At 44.8% G+C, this 16,738-nt stretch overlaps 1 protein-coding gene across 1 annotated transcript; it reads right to left on the bottom strand.

Moving 5' to 3' along the window:
* Positions 1–10,791: 10,791 nt before the first annotated feature.
* Positions 10,792–13,949, bottom strand: LOC118417812 (forkhead box C1-B-like). The gene has a single exon (XM_035823548.1). It carries the CDS (start codon positions 13,806–13,808, stop codon positions 12,351–12,353), a length of 1,458 nt encoding a protein of 485 aa, XP_035679441.1. The 5' UTR covers positions 13,809–13,949; the 3' UTR covers positions 10,792–12,350.
* Between the last annotated feature and the right edge of the window lie 2,789 nt (positions 13,950–16,738).

The following is a 16,738-nucleotide window of genomic DNA, read 5'->3' as shown; positions in this document are numbered from 1 at the left end:
GGTCTGGTTAAAGGCTCGTGTGGCCATGCCTGGATAAGTGCCGAGATAAGAATTATTTAGACTTTCATAAAGTTATTTTGACGCAGTCTCTTCGGTTAATGGCTTCTCCAGCTCGGGTGCTGAGAGCGCAGGTTTGACAATGACAGGCCGTTTTTTTTATTTCTAATTGACACCTCGATCAAGTTTCTGTACTTGAGACGGTGAACTATAGACTCAATCCCCAGCCGTCAGCACCCTTCCTGACACCGCACCAGAAACAGGAAAGGTTGTAAGTCCTAAAGACCCACAAACTGAGGCTAACAGTCTATCCAGTGTATTGCTGGCTGTGTACTACAAGTTACGCCTATTCTTAAGATAATCAATATGTGATTATACGAGTGAACATCACAAATTAGATCGCAATTGAAGAAAGAAAATAGTCTGACATTGACCAGAAATGTTGTCAAAGTCCAATCCAAAGCGTGACCAAGGAAACAAATTAACGCGCAAAATGGACCATAGAAACGGGGAAACTCAAATCATGGGTAAAAGACGTTTACTTTATCTTTCTTCATTACCGCAGACCCCCTCTGTGTAAGCGTGCGGTAAGGTGGCCTCATTTGTCCGGTTTAATACGTGTTCTTCACCTCTCAACCTCTCCCAAATCTGGGCGCTAGCTTCTGCTGCAAGAAGCGGGGATACATTACAGGCAGTGTCTTACCCTTAATGACTTTGAGATTAGAAAGATGATAAGCGTCTTGGGCTTGCGTGTGTAGGAGACGAAGTTTGGAATGTACGAAAATTTTAAGGGATAACAAAACGTCCATAGAGCACTTTATGCTTAACGTTATTGTTAATACTAGAGATGTTGATGTACTAGTCCTAAAAGAATGTTACTAAAAATCTATCATATTACTTTCTAGTAAGGTGTCTTTCTAGATACATCTCTCGGGCATTCGTTTGGTCATTCATTTCTGTTTGAGCTGCTTGAAGTACAAGGCAGGGTCCGCAAGTTCCGTTTGAAAAATGGAGTGTAGTGTATTCATATTATACTACGTTTCTCCCCATTTTCCGACTCACTTTATATGATTAATGTTTCTTTCGATAGTTCAGTAACGAGTCTACGTGTGAACGAGTAGTGTAGGGAATATTAGAACACTGTACACTTGTCTCTTGTGATCAAAACCAGCACCCAAACTCGCAGTGTTTCTATGGGACCTCAATGATTACCAACACATCAAATAAAATTCATACAAACCCATCACCAGAACCTAGAGTTCTCTCACGAACACACAAACATTACCCGGAACACTGCCACAGGAGAAGAGCCTTCCCCCTTCTCGGAGAAAACAAACTTCTTCAAACTACTCTTCAGAAACTACAAGCCTCTTCAGAAACTGCTGCACGTAATGGAACAAAATCGCACTATCTGGAGCGTGTGGAGGGAACAAGTACTACATGAGACATTTTTATTACCCCTGCCTCCCTCAGCCGACCCTGGCAGGACACCAGCCGACACATTAAGGCGTGAACTTGTCTTACGGAGTATTTCCCGCCAATCCGTCTGGGCGCCCAGAAACCCACACAAACTTCCCCCAAAGCTCCATTATAGACTCCGGAGTCAAGCCGGAATAATCGCCAAGTGTTACGTTCCACAGGCTAGTAGTAGTAGAGAAGGAGTAGTCAGGCATAAACTATAGCAACCACTGTAGAGCATTATCATGTAGTAAAGATGGACAAACTATAGTGGCCAAAATACAGCACCAATAGTTAGTAAAACTACATAGCAGTCACAGTGCAGCACTATTATTAGATAGTAAAAAGGCCTATAGCACCGAATTACAGTAGTAGGTATTAAAGTCTTTAGTAGCCACAGTACAGCACTATTAGATAAAGCGCTAGTAGATCCATAGAGGGCAAGTTACAACAGTCCCAGTACAGCACAATTAGGTACTAGCAGCATACTATTGAGGCCTAAACTACATGTATAGCAACCACAGTACATCACCATTAGATACATGTAGTAAAAAAGGCTAACTATAAAATGCTAATGACTTAGATCTTGGTTTACCATTCCCCAAAAAAGTAGTCAGCGTGATATTGTCAACAAACCCAAAGTTTGGGTGCGCATGAACGAAGGCACCTCATCGGGTTGACGCGCGGTATTTGCCGACACAGCGATATTCCAATCCAGGATAAAAGAACTAAAGGACTCCCGATAGTTGTCCAATCTCGCCTATAACATCCACACAGTCGTGGAGCCGACTATCTACCCGTGCCATCAGCTGTTAGAGCGCTATAACTTCCGCTATGAACCCAAAACTGGAACGATCTACGATGCACAGGAAACACCTTTCTATCTTTTTCCGGTGTTTCGGAATTACCTTCAATTAAAGATAGGGGAACTGGAGACATAAGAAAATTGGACTGTCTTTTTCTATCGGTAATTGATAAATGCAAGTATCAAGCAAAGGAATACATTCATCTAGTAATAAGTGCTGTTCACATGTTCAACTAGTTCCTAGGGCAACACAATTTTGATTTAATTACAAGAATTATTTATAAGAATCACCGCTTTTGAATATTCGGAAAAGCTGAGCGAGCCATTGGGCGCTACCTACCCATTGCTAGCAAGCACAGCACAAAATTCGTACATTTAGCACTTCAATAATTTATTGAATAAATCATTCCTTTCCATACTACTTTGTCTGCTATCATTATGCTACACTGAGTACACGAACTTCGGTGCGAGGCCCAAAAAAATGGACTGGTTCCAGGCCAACGCCAGGTTGACATGTTGACGAACATTCCCGCCAATTTGTGAGATGTCTGCCCGCTACACATAAGAATATTTACCTACTTAACTGTCCTTTTCCCGAGAAAACCTTTGTGTTCATATAGACCCTACAGGAGAAAAAGTCACGTTCTGTTTTTTTTTCGGTGTACATTTAAACGTTAGATATCGGAATGCAACATTTGCAATGTAAAACCCCCGCAATCAGCTGTGCCTGTTACGTTTATAAGTTGTTGTTAGTCAACAACAGATAGTATTGCCTGTAAACAATCCCGGTGAATAACATTTTTATTCCCTGGTCTTTTATAATATTGACTTTCATGCTGCCATCCTGTTGTCCATTTGAACTTTGATATTTACACATTTATGACATATTTGACGTTAATTTTGTATGGTTGTATCCGGATTCTTCTATGTATGGTTTGGTATGGCTTTGAGATAAGCTCCGTCTTTGATCATAGTGATATGGTTTATCGATTTCTGGGACGAAATCCATCTTATACCTTGCATTTGTAGTTCAACGTACTCAGGGCTTGGCATATGCTGTTTCGCACTCGTACATTTTGTAGGATTATAATGTTATATGGTTAGCTTGACAGATTTGATAGATTGAACAATTGACAATTTGATTGATTTTATTGGTGTATCCGAATCACGTTCGACGTAAACATGGCTTTCTTTCCTTGATATCTAAGTATATTATGAAGTAAACTATGACACACTATCTATACGGACAAGTATTAATAATATTATAAGATACTCCAGTATCTACTAGTTTTACCAACTCTGACCTGCACTTCTTGTCACTCTGACAAGACTGACCTTTGCGGCCGTCTTCCCACTCACTAGCTGTCATTCCAATATCAGCGGACACGAACCCAAACAAACTCACGCACCAACAAGCTATGCACCTCCAGACAATCGTGACCATAGCATGTCCAGGATATAAGATACAAACACTGGGAATCCTGCTGCAGTACCAAGTTCGCACACCAGAGGGACTAAATTCGACTTTGACCTTCATCTTTGCAACATACCGAATATCACAATTGCAATCCACCCAGATTATGATGACCACAAATATCCGGAAACACAAGCACACACACACATATAGACAGAAAGATACGCCAAAAACATTTGGATGTAAGAATAGACTCCGCACAAGGAAAAATATCTGTTAAGATCTTCCAACTAAATCACTAATGATATAAACAGTATAGCAAGTGATTGACCTGTCTCGTAGATACACCTGATTGATGGGCTAAGGGGTCAAGGGCTAAATCTTATGACGTCATGAAGATTCCAAGTATGATCCATCAATCCATCAATCTTCATTGCACACCGATTGTAACGGGTAAAACATACTTCGTCCTATTACGTTTGCAAAACGTCAAGACTAATATCAACGTAACGTTAATAACGCATTAGCTTATTACAATAATAAAGAAGTTTATATACTAGTGATTAAAGACTATGCACTAAGCTACTTGATAATGCACAGGATATAAAATGATCTATCATCTTTAGAACACGAGCTGACTTAATGGATAACTCCATAGTAGAAGGATAGACGAGGATAGAAAGATGTGAATGTGTCAAATACCACAGGAGCCCAACACATGTACGGCTAGGACCCAATCCGGAGAAATGGGCACTGTTGCATTTAGACGGAATATATATATAACGTTAAGAGTCAATAAAATGTAGTTGATATTGAACATGTCGAGAATCCCATGTCGAGAGGGATTCTCGATAATGGTCACAACGAATAATGTGATTCAAATGAGCACCTGTAGGTCATTTGTGCATCACTACTATTAAAATGTCAAGGACTAAACGTTTTTTTGTGCGTCATGTGTAAATACAACAACGGTGTGAATTTGGGCACTTGCTTTCCCGGGCATGATAGTTTCGCTTTGATTCAAGCACTACTTAGATCTGTGGTGTTGACATAATCGTGAATATCAATTGGTTTGAAAATCGAAAAATGTCTTCTTTTTTTCTAAAAAAGGATAACATTTCTGAAGACAGCATAGCCAGACAGAATGCAAGACGGTTGATTGCAAAATCGGTTAAACGTAAAAATAAATTGCGCCAAAAATTTCCAACAATACAACAATGCAGCTTTCTAGAGCCTAATCCCATTTGTCGTACGATCACAAACTGAGGACATTCCTGGGGTAGTCGTGCATGAGTCGTACGAACTTCAGCTGTCATGTTACGGAAATGACAGTCTTAGATCCTAGTCTGCGGTTGGTTCTGTCACAGCCTTTTTAAAAATCCTACGACATAAAAATCGTACGACAACCTCCGACGAATGTAACCGCACCGTTGGTATTTTAGAGACCCCCTAGATTACCCCTTTCCCCCAGTTACTATCTCCCCTATCTGTACAGTTGAGCGTGTCCTGCCGATATTTGACATGGCCCGTCAACATGAAAATCGTACGACATAAAAATCGTACGACAACCTACGACGAATGTAACCGCACTGTTGGTATTTTAGAGACCCCCAAGACCACCCCCTCCCCCCTGGTACTATCTCCCCTATCTGTACAGTCTAGCGTGTCCTGCCGATATTTGACATGGCCCGTCAACCGTGCCCATGTTACCACAGGCTGGATCCGGGTTGGGGCTCAGAACCGGTTGGTCCTGACACCTGCTATCTGTAGCGGCCCTTTCAACAGCGGGGGTATAAAGCTGGCAAATGGCACGGTGCATTGTGCACTGCGTACATAAGGACGGATTACGACTGGTGTTTAAGGTTCAGGGGTAGTGGTATTGTTTAGCTTTAGTGTTATGTGAAGGGTGGGAGATAATGCTCTAGGTTTTTGGGTGGGAGGGGGCTCCTGTTGAAACCGCAGTACCAACTTTTATTCCTTGAGTATACACTGTAACCAAAAGCTGTTTGAAATATTAACTGTCGTCCCCTGTTGTACTATAGCCTATACGTTTGTAGTTTATAGCCAAGTATACTACATTTGTGATCTAGCGGCCGCTTGCTTTGCTCCAAGGCGTGCCGCTATCTCTCTATCTGTCCCCCGGTCATTACACTGCTTTGCTGTACTGACCGACCGTGCCATAGCCCCTATCATATCCGCGTCGAATGGCTGTATTTCTCTCTGTCAGATAGAAATCTTGAGCTAAAATCGGCAGCAACAGTAATAGTACACAACACCGAAAATATTTCCAAAACATATAAAGTATATTTTTGGTGACCACGTGCACTGCAAACGATTCTGACAGGTTCTGCATAACGTCCTTGATTCAGTGGACAAGTCAGTGACCTTAAATCTTAAAATCAGCATTTAGATTATTTGAGATTAGGAAATTTCTTGAGATTTCCAATCACCAAACTGTTAAAGATAGTCGTAAAGATATATAACTGTTATGGCATATATACATAACGTGTAAAGAAGCACAGACCATCTCGACACTTCTGTGCAGTTGACAAGCGTGGCGAATTTTTCCCAGGTGAAAAGAAGACCGTAACAGAAGCGGATTTCCTCCATTCTCTATTCTTATCTCTCCACTTCAGAGCTCGAGCCACCACAAATAACGATGGCGGCGATAACGCCGAAGACAGTGAATCATCACCCTCCCCGCCCCACAACACAACCCTGAATGGCCGTCCATGTTTCCAGCCAACACCGCCCGGCCTCAGTCTGCCTGGCGGGAACAAAGGGGCGGGAAACCCGAGCCCGGCCGCGGAAGTGCACCCTGATTGCGATGTGTACAGGTGGCACTTCCGAACATTGGAGTAAACACCATACTCTAACTTTCTCACAAGGAGGATGGCATTCGCCGGGATTCCTCCACACTTTAGAGACGTACAAACATACCAGAAGGATGTCTAATCGTGAGCCAAGTCTTTGTGAACACCTGCGTAGGAGCAGGTAAAAAAGGGACAGGTAGCAACAATGTCCAGGTGTACCTGCTGGTACCACAAGGCCGTGTGTACAGGTATCTTTTCTACCAGTTACAGTAAACAGGGGGTGCGGTGCACGTGGGCAAGTGCTGACGCATTTAGCTCTTCCTAAACGTTCTGAATATAACGCAGAACTAACAACTACCTGTCCCTGGCGCTAACAATAGATGAGGAAATGTCATCTGGGCTCGGAAGCGGAGGTACACAACATACCGTGCCAGGTGACTTCCCGAAACATGTAATTACCCAATCAAAACGGGTATTTACAAAAGCAGCTAGAGAGAAACTGAGAGTTTCCTGTCTAGGGGTTCTGACGCAGGGAAAGGAAAGATGACAATGCGATAAACAGAAACTAAGAAAGCAACGCTACATACATGGCTAAAAATGAATGGAAGTTAGGTGGGAGATACGGATTCTTCAAATAAAGCAAGACCACATTTTGTAATATGGTGGTTTTGCAGCATTCCAAGTACATTACAAACCAAAGGAAACCATCCTAACAAAAATGCCCAACTAAAAAAAACGGAGATAATTTTCTCCTGTACTGTTCAAATGGATCTTCAGACATTATACAACATTTTATGCAGTACACAATTGAAGCACTGCCTTCCCAGTAATATATTGTGGTTCAAGTCCGTGTCACCGCTAGCATAAGCAGATTCTCCGTGTATATTTTCATACACCACAATCGTTACATGCGCTTTAAATCTTACCACGTGCACAAGGAAGGACCAAATCACGATTTACTAGGACAGAAACGGTAAAATACGAACCAAACAAAGACATACAACATATCTAACTGTACATGTGGACATAGATTGTTCACATACGGCAGTTTAAAAAAAAAACGTTTTAAAACTGCGAAAAAGTGTACGGAACTGAATACATAGGAACATTAACTGCAAGGTATGTGCTTACATCTCAACCCCGCTGTTTTTGTCATCACAACAATATGATTGATAATCTTATCTTTTAACACACCGCTAACTTCAATGAAAACTTTGATGTAGTGAGATCCACTACAGGATCCTCTGTGGAAATGAATGACATGTTTCCTTCTTTCTCTCGCCAACAATCGCCGCCGTTCACGGCGTATCAACTTCAAATGAACTTGAAACCACAAACTTGTAAAAGATATTTTCCCGTCAAATCATGAACACGATCTTCGCCTCTAATGTACTTCTGCTTTATGTTGCTAAGGGCCGCTGCCACCTCGCCTATTATTATGAGCAAAGCTAGTGTTACATTCTAAATATTTGCTTGTTATTTGACTCAACGTAACGGAATCGAAGCTAGAAGTAACTCGGAGCTATTAATTTTAAGTGTGGTTTTAAGTTTTGGCACGCAAACGTGGTGCAACGTCGGCAGTTTATTTTCTTTAAGTTATATCTAACAGGTAGGTCCGTTTTCCCTTGTCAGCTTGAGGGAAGTTTGATATCTTTCTTTGTAAAACTTACAAATCTTCCTCCACATTGCTCCATGAGCTTGCATGATATAAGGAGAAGGTATATCTCCAATCTAGAAGGATTTATGTATTCATAAGTCGTTCTAGATTTGGAGCGATAGTCTGGTATGTAAATGAGGGAGATTAGCACGTTTTTCAACGGTTGATCCAAGTCAGATGTTTTTAAACCTCGCAGGAGAAAGCTAGTCTCTATGTGCATAAAATCATATCATTACTGCCCTTTATGAATCTGACTAAGGTATAGGTACACTGGTGAAAAATATTACACCATAACAGTTCGTATGAGTTATGTAATGAATGCATGTTAGTGTTAATACGATGTACTTTATCAATGCAAAGTTGCATTTCCCAAGCATGTACATATACAGTAGCAAGATAAACATATCCCCCTCACAAACAACTAAGATGATGTATTTGGAGATTCTGGATATTAAGAATGACAATATGGCCGAGCAACAAGATTGGAAATAAACTATAATGGAAACGGAATGGCAACACATAGATCTATCACGTTTTTACAAAACACAATGTGCAGGGTAGGAAGGAATCTATTTAGCTTGTACGGCATACACAACAACAACGTTAACATATTTTTCCTGACCCCAAGCCCTACGAATTTTTATAAATATTTATCACTGAGCGATAATTGAGGGAAAATAGCCACACTTTGCACTTTTTCCTCCTCTGGGCCCACAACATCCGGGATATTAAAAGCAGCGAGATGCTATTTTTGCCTGTCGCTAGTGAAGAATGGAAACAAACGGGACCCACTCTTAATTCAGCAGCGGATCAATCCAGAATTCTGCTCCCAATTGAACTCCCTAATCCCCGCCTGACGTAGTCATGAGAAAGCGTGGATTAGAAGCGAAGTAAAACATGGATAACATGTGAATTAGATCTCTAGTGGGTATGAATATGCAACGTGATATTTTAAGCCCGGTTCTGTGGGTGTTCGGCACATCGTAATCCGGGCTGCACACAGTGAATATATACCCATATGAAATTCGGCGGGTGTGTTTACAATCCTGCGAGATATGCAAATCTTTCCTGTCAAAACCGGGCGCTTGTGGTAACTTTTTAAGTGACTACCGATGACATGACATGACAAGGCAATATAGCATCATGTTGGGTCGGGTCATGGATATGTCAGCATGGGGAGACACATCGTGAACGGCCCTAGCTTGAAACTTCACGGTAAAACATGGGCAATACTACTTCACGTCATAATATGGTACTTCAGAACTTGTACAAAAGATAGACAAACAATATTAAATATAACTACTTCTTAGAAATGACTCGTGCGACCCTAAAATAGGTTGATTAACCCCTAAAAATAAGCTGATTAATTTGCCTAATGGTTAGGACGGCGCCAACCAACTATCCTGTTTGGATTGCTGAATCATACCTAACACGTATCACAATGTGACCACATACACACACACATACGTTCGGAAACATGCAGCCACGTATCCTACCAACTTAACCATATAACACATAAATCATATCACTCGTTTTCACTGTAATCCTTATCACAAAATATCTTCCTGAGTTATATCAACGCCAGACCCTAATCTTTTGGAACCTCGGAATCTCTCCTTTCTTTCCTACGCCAAGATTTGGCTGGACAACCAACTACGAATACAATCTGTCGGTAAAGCTACCATCAGAACAGAAACTGTGGTCAAAGTTATTATCTGACGTTGGTACAAAGTCTTTTAGTACATAGCAGCCATATAAATTCGTGATAGACCTATAATAACGCGTTTTCTTTTATGGTTTCAAGCAAGGTATGAAGGTTGCTAAGATATTTAATAAAATTTACTAGACAGTTAGCTAAAGCAAATGTATCTGAATACTAACAACAAACCGTCAGCTACTTAGTTCCCGCTATCTGTGGCCCTTAGACTCACGTATTATTGAATATTAACAGTATACCTTAGACATTTCCTCAAGTCCTGCGCTAGATTTTGTACCTTTCCTTGTCGTTACCTCAGTAATGGCCCCCCACACCCACCCCAGTAGCGGTAATTGGTTCAACAAATGAGCAATACGTTGGTCTGCTCTCCGGTAATTAATTGAGCAGGGTAAGGACCTAATTTAGCCGTCAACAGTTAGTGAAGTCTTGTCTGGGACTAGAGCGATGTGAAGAACATTGATGGTTTTAGTGCTCTTTCACCTTTAGATGTCTTCAGTATTAAACGGACACGTTAAGACATCTTCACAGCCACGCGTGACGCTTATATTATAATCTTTGCTAGCGTTTGTTTCGCAGTTGAGAAATTACACGGATTTAAAACTGCTGCAGTTTCTGGTTGTATACTAATAAGAATTAGGGCTGCTTTCTGAGACTGGCTGCTTTGAGTCACAGGCCTGTTGCCGTTGTTGCGACACGGTTGTGCGGCGGAAAGCTATATGGGCTCATGCATGCATGGCGGGGGCACTATTTTCAGGGCGATTTGCGTCGGTCCCGGAGTCGGTGGGGAAGGCGGGAATGCGAGGCGGTATGCTGGGTGAATGGGTGGCAGCTTTTATGTCCCTACACCTAACACTGGGCCACATTCCACTACCGCAGGGAAACACAGAGAGACGGTAGACAAGGCAAAGAGAACGGCACGACACGGTGTTGTACGATTCTTGAAAGAGGATACAGACGATTTTATTTGCAAAGGACATGAGTCGGCATGTTGAAGCTGAATAGTCAAGTAACATTTTACGGATCTAGCATTGGTCCAATTAGCAAATAGACATTACTCGCTACAGCTCCCTAAACAATGGGTCCAACTGTCGTTATGCAAAAACAAACATGGGTGAAAAAAAAACGTAACAAAGTGAAATGGAAGAACTATGAATCTTTTCTTCTCCTTTCTCCAGGTAAAAAAGAATGCAACATAAAAGCCATGAACTGCGTTCTTCCTAACTCGAACGTAACGCTACAGAACTATAATCATTTTCTCTCTCGAAATCTACATCATCACATACTTTTAACTTTCCTCTCTCAACAATAATAAAATCTCAATAAATTAAAGTAGAAGCGACGAGAGTTTTATAACTTGCAAGGTCTGCGCCTCACCGACTAGAGCACAAGTCTTTGGTACGTTGAAAGCATTTTCGCAAAACGCCTTTTTGAGAATCTTACAACACTACATCATACATACATCATAAGTCTGTCTTTTTTCCGTGGGAATCCCTACAATGACATGGGCTGACAATTTTCCCTAGTGACGGTTTACTGTGAACTATTTCACAACTTGTTCTCAACTTGTCATCGACGATGGAGTAGTAACAAGATTTGATCTGGCTCTCCAATTGCCCGTAATACGTATTCATGGGTTCGAGATTTAAAAGCGTGAGCGGATTAGGGTGGGAGATTAGGCCTGGCCAGACTGGAGAGTCTGTGGATCGGTCACGGTTTGGGACGACCTGTCCTATCTTTTGGCTTCATCTCTTTTACAAGACACCTCCTTCACATCTGATGAGTACAGTGTGGAAGTGGTTAGGACGTTTTTATCGGCGACGGGGGCAGAGATTTGTGTAAACCGTCCCCCAATCGCACGGTGACGACTTCACAAGTGCTGCCGAAAGACCGTCTCTCCCACCCGGACCCGCAATAAACCGCTTTGTACGACCGTGTGAACGACGCTCCCTCACAATTATTTGTAAGAAAACAGGAAATCACATCTGATTGTCATTACAGTGAGAAGCCCTAGAAGTGTTATAATCTGTGAGAAACAGTAGTTTTTCTTGCAATTTTGTGGCCAGAATCTTGTATAAACTGACAACCCGAATCACTATGGGCTAATCAATACACACTCTACACGTTCAGTCAACAAGCAATCCGCTAAATATACACACCTAAAGCCCACTCCAACTACACATCAAACAAATCTGGGATTGGACGACTTTTGATAATGGAACAATGTCCACAAACACACAAGTATGAGGATGAATCGTTCTTGACGGAACTAACAAGAACACAGAAGGGGAGGGAAACCATACGTTCCACATTGTTCCCTTGATTTGCCGTGACAACTTGGCAATTTCAAACTCTCTGCACACTTACAAAAAAGCGGGTCAGCTTCAATTTGGCCCGGGATTTCTGTAGCATATAAACTATATGATCTGTACAAGGCACAAGTCTCTCTTTCATAACTACATAAACTATACATAATCTACAGTCCTTACGAATCAAAACTGGCTGCGGTCGTAGGTTGAGTATGGACCCGTGTGTCTGTAGACGCCCGCGGAGTGGGTTGTGAAGACACCGGAGAGCTGACAGCTTTGGTCGCCGGACACAGTCGCAGGTGTCGCCGCCGAGCCCGTTGGGTGTCCCCCCGGCAGCAGGCGGTTGGTCTCGAACATTTCCCGGACGTTCGGGAAGGTGGTGCCCGTCGAAACGGCGGTGGTGGTCCCCTGACACTGACCGGTCGCGAGTTCTCCTCCCTGCCCCACGTACCATGAGCTCGGTCGGGACGGCACGGCCAGAGTCTGTGTTTGCTGCCTTGCCTGTGGTGCTACAGTCAAAAGTCCGGTGTTCTGCAGACGGGTGGAATCTTGTGTGGTGGTTGTTAAATCCTGGACGGTGTGATGGTCAGGAGGGGTCGGGGCGATGGACATGTGTTGGCCGTAGATGTCAGGGTTGGGCTGTCCGCTGACGGAGCAGTGGTAGTTGAGGGTAGAGCTGGCCGTGGCGAGAGTGTGTTGCGGTTGGGAGCGCGGGTAGGACGCCAGGGCCTGCGGAGACAGGAGCTGGGAGTGGGAGGACGGGCGAGACATCAGGGAGGCCGTACTGATGTCCGTGCCACTCGGAGACGGTGTCATGATGTTGTCCACGGAGAACCCCGGCACCTGTGCCGAGGAGTGCTGGCACGGCACGGCCTCTTGCAGCGGGTCGGGCGGAAGGGGGACGTGGCGGGTCGGGGTCTGGTTGTGCAGACGGGCGTCGTCAGGTTCTACTTTCACCTTCGCTTCTGCCGATGCTGCCGCTGCCTCAGCTGCCGCCTTGGCGTCCGCCACCTCTTGCTGCTGCTTGAGCTGCTGCTGCTGGCGATCGGTGTCTTTCTTCACCTTGTCTTCCCTCTCCTTGACGGCGTCGGCCTTCTTGAACCGCCTGCGACGGCGCAGGTAGCTACCGTTGTCGAACATGTTGTAGGAGTCTGGGTCCAGACTCCAGTAGCTACCCTTGCCTGGCTTCTTGTCGTCTCTGGGTACCTTGATGAAGCACTCGTTCAGAGACAGGTTGTGTCGGATGGAGTTCTGCCATCCCTGCTTGTTCTCTCGGTAGTACGGAAATCTGTCCATGATAAATTGATAAATCCCGTTCAGAGTTACCTTCTTGTCGGGAGCGTTCTGGATGGCCATGGCGATGAGAGCGATGTAGGAGTACGGCGGCTTCACCATGTCCTTGCTGGTGTGATGGTGGCTGGCGTAGGCAGGCCCGTAAGGCGACGGTCTCGCCACGCTCCCGTACTGCTCGTGGGCATACATCCCGACAGGCATGCCGCCGGATACTCCCGAGTAGCTGCTGAGGGGCTGGCGGTAGTACGAGCTCTGGTCCCCGAACAGCGAGGACACGACGCCGAGCGACCCGGGTCCGACCTGGGTGGGTGGATACCTCGCCGGCTGCATGGTCTCACACTGCATCATGGAGAAAACGGGACGGTTATAGCGAGAGTTTCGAGTGGAGCGGGTCTATAACACACACTGGTCGACCGACCTCACCACCGAATATCACGTATTGACTCACTAGGCAAGACAAATGGTCAACATAAACTATGGTTTCCCCTTGTTGTGGGCAGAGGCCTTATAAGGGACGGCTAGCTCCGCCCCTCCGTATCTTTCGACCAATGAGAGCCCGTCTTGCCCCCCTTGTATCGGGTGACCACACACATAGGTTGACGTATAATAAAGATGTGAGTGTCAGGCCTTCCTTAGTTTGACGAGCGAATAAATTAATTGGCGTTTTTTTAGTTCATTTCAACACCAAAGTCAACAACACCATAATTGGGAAGTAACTTTTGTTAAAGTTTCCTGCTGCGAGGGGGGGGTGCCGTGGTCCTCACGTGCAACCCTTCCCCCACCGTCTGCTTTCCACCTCTTGTCAAATGCCTCTAAACAGATTACTTCAATGCGCTGAAGAGGACTTAGCACTCTTGATTAAACACTTTTGGCCGTAATCTTCTCGCTATAATCTAAACAGCCTGGAGGGCTGATGAGCGCCCAGCGTTGCGACATGAGAACAACCTACAAATTGAGGTCATTGTTAGACGAGTGACGAGAGGAAAATAACGCCCTCTTTCTGACCGAGGCTTTCGCTGCCTTCCTGCTCTCCTGCCATGTACCAGCTGTTTCGCATTATGCGTCAGGGGAGCTTCTCAATTTCCTACGGCATTTTTTTCGCGAACTCCCGCGTTTTTGAGTGACGAACGCGTGTCCCCCATCCCTGCCCGTCGCCCGTCCGGGGTCGGTCTACAAGCGATGTACGGTTGAGTGGCACATTTTCATTTGGTCCGTGTTGGATAAATAACGCAGAGGTCCGGACTTACAACAGCGAGCTGTGTCTGCTGGCGGGGCGAACAGCTCGGTCACAATTGTGTGTTTGTTTGCGCGAGGTGGGTTGCCGGCCGGCGGGGGAAGGTGATAGGGGGCCCGCGGGCCGGGCCGTGATTGACACGGCCCTCTCTCCGGGGTTGACAGCATGGCTATCGGGTTACCGCACCTGCACTGAACCGCGTAATGCTGATAGCCCGCCCGACATGGCCCCACTCCAGGATGACACCGTTGGAATGACGCCCACGCGACACCTACAACATGTTCTGTGCGCGTCTGCCGCGACGACGGACCCCCGAAATATCATCACTACCGTCCCTACATTTTACGTATCTACTTTATTTTATGCTTCATGCTTGCAAACCCTCTCACTGCAGAACATTTGGCCGTGGAGTATATAACACACCCAATTGCTCAAAACTCGGTCCCGGTGTCGCCTTCCTGCCCTATACACAAGTCCGTCCGACGACAGACCCTGGCGGATACATCCCCGCTCCCGAAAACCCTGCACAAACTTTAGCCAGTTCCGCACACATGCCTGGAGTACATGAGCAAATATTCCGAAGCCGCTGTTTAGGTCTATGCGCTGTGATATTGTAGCCGACAGATGATAGCTTTCTTTTGAACCTTAAACTGGTGGCGGCGCTACGGGCGCTGACAGAATCCACAAATACACCCAACCCCATAAATCCACCTCCCCTCCCTCTCCGAAAGTTACCAAACTTTCCCGGTAACGGGTCAAGGCGGTTCGGAAGCGACGTTTCACGCACCACAGCCTGAGACACCTTTTATGCATGACGCACCTGAAAGCTATACCTGCAGCAGGTAAGGAACACCTGGCGGCGCTACGTTTCTACCCGTCCTCCAGGTAACAATGGCGGGACGGCCCGCTCAAAGACCGGTACATGCTACCCCGTCATGCTCGCTGCTTTTCAATTTCCCGTGTAGAATACTTGATCAAAGCGGCGGCCAGAGGTTTTTCACATTCATTCTTGTGAAAGGTAGTGAGATCCATGCAGGTGACTGTTACGGATCGGCAGGGGCACACGTGGGGCCCGGTGTCTAGTTTTCGCGCGGAATGGTGTGATGTGGATAAGGGCCTGATCATATTCGTCGTGCGATCGTCAAGCGATCGTCGTGCGATCTTAGGATAGTCGCGCATATGTCATACGAAGTCCAACATTCTTGTTACAGAAAAGGCTGTCTTTAAAAGATCATTGTCAGCGGTTGGTACTCTCTAAGGAGAGGTCGGTGGGGAAGATTGTGACCCTTTTGTCTCATCTACGATTCTCTGTCCGTACTTGGTGGGGAGCGCAATTTTGCACACTAACCTCTGCTTGGTGAGTAGGCCGTTTGTTCTATCAACCTCTGCTTTGAGAGTAGGCGGTTGGTTCTATCATTCTGAGACTTTTTGGCGACCTATAACGGCAAAAGGTAGTGCGTTTTCGCAGGTTTTTACACCGTAATGCAAAAAAAAACACACAAAAAACGCCTGTATCAAACTTGAAAGAGTTCATTACTCCCGGACGTCTAACCTTGATTTTGTCCTCTAAATCACCTGTATCTGGGACAAAATATTATGACTATTAGCTTACGATACTACGATTTTATTGTAGCGTGTCGTCGTTCGTTAGAAAGTTAGGAATAGTACTCAGTATGGCACACAAAAAAAAACTTTGAAAAGCCCGAAGATAATCGAACTAACTTCAGAAAATCCACACATGAAATATTGTGCGGCAGTTACTGCATATATATGGATAGGTACCTATCTTCAAGTAGGACTGAAGTTTTACTGTTGCACCAGTCTTCTGTCAGCTCTGTTTCAGTATGACTGAACAGTGCCAAAGCGGAGAAAGTAGTAGAAAGTCAAGCTAGAGACTGACACAGAAAAGCGCGAAAGTCTAGGTGTAATATAAAAGTGCAACATTCGTAGCCAAAGTGCACTTGCGAACCTTTATCTACTCGTACACTTATACCGTGTGAAGTTACGACCACAGTGAATCATTTGGGGGTGCATTCATGCAGAA

Source organism: Branchiostoma floridae, chromosome 6, assembly GCF_000003815.2.
Source record: "Branchiostoma floridae strain S238N-H82 chromosome 6, Bfl_VNyyK, whole genome shotgun sequence".
Lineage (NCBI taxonomy): Eukaryota > Metazoa > Chordata > Leptocardii > Amphioxiformes > Branchiostomatidae > Branchiostoma > Branchiostoma floridae.
This window is presented reverse-complemented; position numbering and strand designations above follow the sequence as displayed.

Excerpts from the sequence above, each read along its gene's own strand:
- LOC118417812 (XM_035823548.1), bottom strand. The coding sequence starts at position 13,808 with ATGATGCAGTGTGAGACCATGCAGCCGGCGAGGTATCCACCCACCCAG.